Genomic DNA, 7,611 nt, shown 5'->3' on the forward strand with positions numbered 1-7,611 from the left:
CTATTATCATTATATTAATAACAGCAGCAACAATATTTTGTAATGACGAAAACAATTTTTGATAAAAAGTCATTTTACTCGGCCACTTTTAATTACAATTAAATTTATTACTTTGGATTCGTGAACAGTGGTTTATAACGAACCAATTACAGTGAAAAGCAAATAACGAATATTGTCAGAGAGATAGGGATGGATAATTAACTGCACCCCCATACTCTCTCATCTGGCTAACCTTTCTTTGTGATTGCAGAGCAGCAGAAAGGAAGGAACAAGAAGGCGAAGAAGAAGAAGCGGCAGCGACCGTACGCGCGCGACATCACGGTGGCGCAGGCCTACCAGAACCTCTCCGGTGGACTCTACAAGGTTAGAGCAGCATTTCCACTCCCCATCCACGCGTGTTTCAGCGGGCAGATCTGCTGAGAGAGGGCAGCTAAAATCATGCATCAGGGCCGTAGCCTGCGGGAGGCAAGGGAGCAGCTGCCCCCTCTAGATTTTGGAGCAAAATTAAACAAATAAATTGTTGTACTAAAAGAGAATTGTCGTAGTCAGAATGAAGGCTGTACATGTACTCAAAAGTGCCTCAAATACCATTTCCTGCGATCTACATTTTCAAAATTTTCTGTGGGAGGACCACCAGACCCCTCACCTGTTTCTCACCCCTCCTTGAAATCCAGGATCCGCCACTGCCCCCTCCCCCCTAGGAATTTGCTCAGCCTACGGCCCTGCGCATGCACGATGAATAGATGAATATCATTAGAACTCTATCTGTGCTAGTGATCGTTCTGGGTTTCTACATCCCGTTCACGCGCGTTTCAGCGGACAGATCTGCACGCATCTACCTAGAATTGCGCACGCACGCGCTGTGTGAATAGTGTAATTGATGAGATATATCACTAGAATCGTGCACCGAGGCACCACGTGCTGTGTGAAGTAGTGTTAATTGATGGAGATATATCACTAAGAATCGGGCACTGCACCGCACTGTGCTGTGTGAATAGTGAATAATTTGATGAATATATCACTAGAATCGCGTGGCACGCAACAGCATAACGTGCTGTGTGAATAAGTGTACATTGATGAGATAATATCAGCTAGATCGCGCGCACCGCACGCACAGCGTCTGTGTGAATAGTGTAATTGAATGGAAGATATATCACTAGAATTCGATGCACAGGCACGCACGTGCTGTGTGAATAGTGTAATCTGCATGATAATATAATCAACTAATCGTGCAACAGCACGCACGCGCTGTGTGAATAGTGTAATTGATGAGATATATCACTAGAATCGCGCACGCACGCGCGCGCTGTGTGAATAGTGTAATTGATGAGATATATCACTAGAATCGCGCACGCAGCACAAGCGCGGCTGTGTGAAATAGTGTAATTGGATGTAGATATTATTTCACTAAAGAATAGCGCACGCACAGTGCTGTGTGATAATAGTGTAGATTTGATGAAATATCACTAGAATCGTGCACGCAGCAAGCACGCGCTGTGTGATAGTGTAAATGATGGAGATTAAGTATCATCTAGAATCGTGCAGCGACAGTGCACGTGCTGTGTGAATAGTGTAATTGATGAGATATATCACTAGAATCGTGCACGCACGCACGCGCTGTGTGAATAGTGTAATTGATGAGATATATCACTAGAATCGCGCACGCACGCACGCGCTGTGTGAATAGTGTAATTGATGAGAATAATATCACTAGAATCGGTGCAGGCGCGACAAAGCCAAGCGCGCTGTGTAATAGTGTACATCTGTGAGATATATTCACTAGAATCGGTGCATTGCGTGAATAGTACTTGAGATATAATCAGAAATATAGAGTCGTTCTGCAATTTCTGAATGTTCCTACGGGAGAACGTTGCGCAATTGCCCGTTTTTTTACGAATTTCTCTCATCTGTTGTTAATTTCAACCGTTATTAAGCGAGCTTTCTCTCCGTAGTAGGGACATTGTTAATTTTCATCGCAGGCGTTTTTTTCGCCAGTTTTCATCGTTCGCGGGTCGTACTGCCACGCGAGTAGCAAATAGTTCCGCGGTTTGCCCGACGATTAGTCAGAACCGCGGTTCCCCCCCGCCACGCGTTCTATCTCATGTGCGAGTGGCGTGGTGTGGTTTGCCGACGTTATTTAGTAAACTTTCCCCCCTCAGTGGGACATTTCTATCGTCGCAATGTTTATTTTCCCGAAGCCGTTCCCCTGTCTCGGTCCCGCACGTGCGAAGAGGCATAGACGGGTGGGTGGCGGTTTGTCCCGACTTATTTAGTTAACTTCCCCCCCTCAGTGGGAACTTTCTTACGTCGCATGTGTATTTCCGCAGTGTTCCGGCTGCTGCTCGTTCCCGCACGTGGCGACGAGGCGTAGACGGGTGTGGCGGGCGGGTTGTCCGACGTTATTTGGTGGTTAAACCGTTATATAGTTTGACCATCTATGTTAATCATTGAGCGTTTATTTAGACATCCTACACCGCGTGGACCTTCGTGCCTCGTGTGGCAGCGTCTCGCTGGATTTCAGCTGGAGGGCCGGCAGAAGATAGCCCGATGGTTTGAGTTTGATTTCGGAGCGAGGTGCGCTACGAACATCGGGCTTCGGACCGTTTGCACGTGAACACACGTTTCCACCGCCTCCAGGTGCCGTTCGAACAGTGAGCTACGTGGCGAGTCGTAGTAAGTTCGTTGTCTGTGTTCCGGGTGGCGTCGAAGGTAGCTAGGTTCTGTTTGTTCTGTTTGTGTCCAGCTGGGCCGGCCGTCATAGTAAGGGTTCTAATTGTTCTGTTGTTCCAGACTGACCGCCTGTCATAGTAGGGTGTCTGTGTTTCTGTTGTTCGCAGCTGGCCGTCATCAATATGTAGGTTCTGTATTGCCTGTTTTCCGGGTGCCGGTCGTAGTAGTTGAGAGTTCTGTTGTTCCTGTTGTTCCAGCTGGCGCCGTCCATAAGTAGGTTCTGTGTTCTGTTGTTCCAGCTGCCAGTCATCGATAGTAGGTTCTGTATTTCTGTTGTTCCCGGGTGCCGGTCGTAGTTAGTAAGAGTTCGTTGTTCTGTTGTTCCAGCTGGCCGCCGTCATAGTAGGTTCTGTTGTTCTGTTGTTCCAGCTGGCCGTCATCATAGTAGGTTCTGTTGTTCTGTTGTTCCGGGTGGCCGCCGTAGTAGTAGGTTCTGTTGTTCTGTTGTTCCGGGTGGCCGCCGTCGTAGTAGTAGGTTCTGTTGTTCTGTTGTTCCAGCTGGCCGTCATCATAGTAGGTTCTGTTGTTCTGTTGTTCCGGGTTGCCGCCGTCATAGTAGTCAATCTGTACATATATAAAATCTGTAAGGCAAATACATTAATATGTACCAAGCAAAAACAAAATCAATATCAACATAAATAGGTATCTCCACATCAAGCACACCGGAGCATCGTAAGACACCAGATGCTGAATTTGTAAAAAGACCCCTCTCAAAAAATTCAAGGCCTACCTACCTTTCCAAACTTTTCAGCCTGGGTCGGGTGAGGGCAAACAAAGATTTTTTTAATTGTGGTCTAATTCTGTTGTTCTGTTGTTCCAGCTGGCCGTCATCATAGTAGGTTCTGTTGTTCTGTTGTTCCAGCTGGCCGTCATCATAGTAGGTTCTGTTATTCTGTTTCGCGGAGTGCCAAGCCGTCATAGTAGTTCTGTTGTTGCTGTTGTTTCCAGCCTGGCCGTCATCAATAGTAGGTTCTGTTGTTCTGTTGTTCCGGGTGCCCGCCGTCATATGTAGTTCTGTTGTTTCTGTTGTTCCAGCTGGCCGTCATCATAGGTAGGTTCTGGTTGTCATGTTGTTGCCGGTGCCGTCATCTATAAGTAAGTTCTGTATCTAGTTGTTCCGGGTGGGCCGTCGTAGTAGTAGGTTCTGTTGTTCTGTTTGTTCCAGCCTGGCCGCCGTAATAGTAGTCTGGTGTTCTGCTTGTTCCAGCTGGCCGTCATCAATTAGTAATTCGTTATTCTGTTGGTTCCGGTGGCCGTCGTAGTCGTAAGTTGCTGTTTGTTCTAGTTGTCCAGCTGGCCGCCGTCATAAGTAGGTTCTGTTGTTCTGCTTTTTCGCAGCCTGGCCCGCATCAATAGTAGGTTCCTTGTGTTGCTGATTGTTCCGGTGGCCGCTCCTGTAGTATAGGTTCTGTTGTTTCATGTTGTCACGGGGCTGCCGTCATCATAGTAGTTCTGTTGTTCTGTGTTCGCAGCTGGCCCGTTCAATCATAGTAGTTTTCCCTGTTGTTCTTGTTGTTTCCAAGCTGGCCCGTCAATCAATATAGTTTCGTTATTACTGTTGTCCAGCTGGCGTCATCAATAGTAGGTTCTGGTTATTCTGTTGTTTCCGGGTGGCCGTCGGTAGTAGTAGGGTTCTGTTTTCTGATTGTTGCCAAGCCTGGCCAGCCGTCAGTGAGTAGGTTTCTGTTGTTCTGTTGTTCCAGCTGCCGTCCATCAAAATAGTAGGTTCTGTTTGTTTCTGTTGTTCCGGGTGGCCCCGGTAGTAAGTAGGGTTCTGTTGTTCTGTGTTACCAGCTGGCCGCCGGTCATAAGTAGGTTCTGTTGTGCTGGTTGCTTCAGTGGCAGTCATCAATAGGTAGGATTCGTGTTGTTCTGGTGGTTCCCGGAGTGGCCGCCGTAGTAATCAGGGTTCTGTTGTTTCTGTTGTTCCAGCTGGCCGTCAATCATAGGTAGGGTTCCTGTTGTTCTGTGTTTCCGGGTGGCCAGCCGTAGTAGTAAGTTCTGTTGTTGCTCACTTGTTCCAGCTGCCCGCCGTCATGAGTAGGTCGTTGTCTGTTGTTCCAGCTAGGACGGTCATCATAGTATCTGTTTTCTGTTGTTCCGGGTGGCCGCGTAAGCTAGTAAGGTTCTGTGCTTGTTGCTGTGTTCCGGGTGGCCGCCGTCGTAAAGTAGTAGGGTCTGTTATTCTGTTGTTCCAAGCTGAGGCCGTCATCATAGTAGGTTCCTGGTTGTTCTAGTTGTTCCGGTGCAGCCGGTCAATAAATGTAGTCAACTGTAGACATTAATATAAATCTTAGTCAATGACATTAATATGTACCGAGCAAAACAAACATTCAACATAAGAAAGGTATCTCCACGACTAAGGCACGCCCGAGCATGTAGACAGCCAAATGCATGAATTCGTGTAAAAAAGACGCCCCCCTCGTCGAAAAAAAAAATTCAAGGCCTACCTACCTTTCCAAAACTTTTCAGAACTGGGTCGGGGTGAGGGCAAACAAAGATTTATTTTAAATTGTGGTGCTTGGCCAGTCGCGTGTGAAGTGATCGATCGTTGGAAGCGTAGTAAGGCGTAGTCCAGGCTTGCGAGTGGCTGGGTGATGTTTTTTTATGGGGGGGGGAGGAGTTTGCTGCGTTACCGCAGCGCGCAGTCACGGACCGTCAAGAATCAATATAATAAAGAATAATAATAATAATAATAATAATAATAATAATAATAAAGGAAAATTGTGATAGAAAATAAAGAATAATGTCACCACTTGCCGGCGCCCCCACTGTTGGATGAAGACTGATCGTCTTGGTCGCTGATTTTCGTCTGCCCTCTTGTTTCTCGTTCCGGCAGTTCCGTGAGATGACGGAGCTGAGACAGTACGAGTCGGCGAGCTCTCACGACCTCTTCCTCTCTGCGTGCAAGTGCTTTCCACCAAGCGAAGGTCCTCTACGAGTCTCTCAACACCCGGACGAAGAGGTGAGATGGTTCGGTCTGTCCGTCGGTGCGCGCGCTCCCCCTTTGTGATTGTTCTTTTGGACGCAGTGTGAAGAATAGTGCTTTTCGGCGAATTTTTCGTCAGAAAAAAAGTTGATTTCAGTAACAATGTACTATAAAATATTGTGACAAATATAAATGTATCATTTCACTGTGTAATTTGATTGCAAGTGGCAAATTAGATGGGTTAGAAGTGTACGTAAGTTTTCAGAATGTTTTTAAATCGTGCGATGTGATTTTTGTGGGCGATGCAAGTGCCAAGGCTCTGTTGAAAGTGGGCTAAAACGGAAATTTCGCTAGTCAAATGAAGCTGCTACAAGTGGACACAAAGGGCGATTCCGAAGTACTCATTCCTCGGCTGTTGTAGTTGAGTTATCTGCCGGCTATACAATATGATCGAAGGGTGAAAATTCAGCTCCAGGGTTGCCTCGGGTTACCGGATTATGTTTGAGAGTGACCGTTCATTTTCAGCTTTCCGACAAGTATGGTCTGCCATAAGAGTTCAGGCTGGGAGTGTTAAAAGCTCACATATTTCTGCATACCGGCGTTGCACTGGCCCTGCCCTTCCTTAAACCACAAGGATGCGATGCCAAGAAACAAAATATTCAAATCTTAACATTAAGTCTTGACATATAGCTTTATTCTCAGTAATGCACTTATAACTTTATCACGCGTGCACTAGTTAATTCGTCAAACTGTATTTCATAATTTTTTGACTTTGATTAGTAAACAAAGTTAGACTAACGTTAAGACTAATTTTGTGTCGACAATGCGCCCCATGCATCAACGCATGAAAGGGCGACTGAAAGTCCCAGGTGCACCTACCCAGTCATGAACCAAAACTATCCCACCCCACCCTGCCATTGCCTACTCCTACCAAACCACACCTCGCCTGCCTACAGCCTCCAAAATTCAAAGATTTTCTGATATTTTTCAATAAAAGATTCCGATTCTGTGAGATGCCTGAAATTGCATCTAAAGGGCACTGAAAGTTCCAAAAAAGCACTATGTTCGTCTTTTTTTTAGATCAATATGCCACTTACATCTCTGGATTTCAGGAGCCGCCGGAACGTTTCTCTTCACAGCCGGCACAAGGCTTTCCCGAATCAATTCGTATCACCGTGATGGTGCCGGGCCCGCTCGTTCGCTCACCCCTGTCGCTATGCTTCACAGTGGTCGAGAGAGAGAAGTGGGAGAGTAAGAAGCGAGCGAGAGAGAGAGGAGGAGAGAGAGAAACTTGAAGCGAGAGAGAGAGCGGAGAGAGAGAGAGGAAGAAGCGCGAGAGAGAATGAGAGAGAGAGAAAGAAACAGAGAGAGAGCGAGAGAGAGAAAGAAGGGGAGAGGAGAGAGACTTAAAGAGGGGAAAAAGAGAAGGGGGACACAGAGAGAGCAGGAGAGAAGAGAGCGGCTGCCAGAGAGAGAGGGAGAGGAGAGAGAGAAGAAAGAGAGAGCGAGAGAGAAGGAGAAAAGAGAGAGAGAAAGAGAGAGCGCGAAAGAGACAGAGAGAGATTGAGAGACAGAGAGTGCGAGAGAGAGAGGGAGAGAGAGAGAGAGAACAGAGATAGAGAAGAGAGAAGAGAGAGAGAGCGCACGCAGAGTGAGAGAGATAGAAAGAGAGAAGAGAGAGAGAGCACGCGATTATAGAGAGGGAGAGAGAGAGAGAGAGAGAGATAAGAGGAGAGAGAAGAGAAGAGAAAGCGCCAACTTTTGTCAATGCGAAAGCTAAATAGAACTAAGCGCGAATCACGCGTTTCGTGATTTGCGTAGAAAAGAACTAAGCAATTTTTTCCGTGTGTGTGGTTACTAAGCATGCCGGCCGATGTGTGATGTGGAGATCAAATTGAAATAGACGTCAGGATGTATAAATATGCATATATTAATATATAAATATATATATA

At 46.6% G+C, this 7,611-nt stretch overlaps 1 protein-coding gene across 1 annotated transcript in view; it reads left to right on the plus strand.

Moving 5' to 3' along the window:
- LOC106814619 (N-alpha-acetyltransferase 35, NatC auxiliary subunit-like) overlaps positions 1 to 7,611 on the plus strand; it is a 28,764-nt gene that overhangs the window by 16,150 nt on the left and 5,003 nt on the right. The window contains exon 15 of the mRNA XM_014818956.1: positions 251 to 363. Within this exon, the coding sequence (XP_014674442.1) occupies positions 251 to 363 (113 nt within the window). The remainder of the gene's footprint in view (positions 1 to 250; positions 364 to 7,611) is intronic.

This window comes from Priapulus caudatus, unplaced genomic scaffold, assembly GCF_000485595.1.
Source record: "Priapulus caudatus unplaced genomic scaffold, Priapulus_caudatus-5.0.1 Scaffold952, whole genome shotgun sequence".
Taxonomy (NCBI): Eukaryota; Metazoa; Priapulida; class Priapulimorpha; order Priapulimorphida; family Priapulidae; genus Priapulus; species Priapulus caudatus.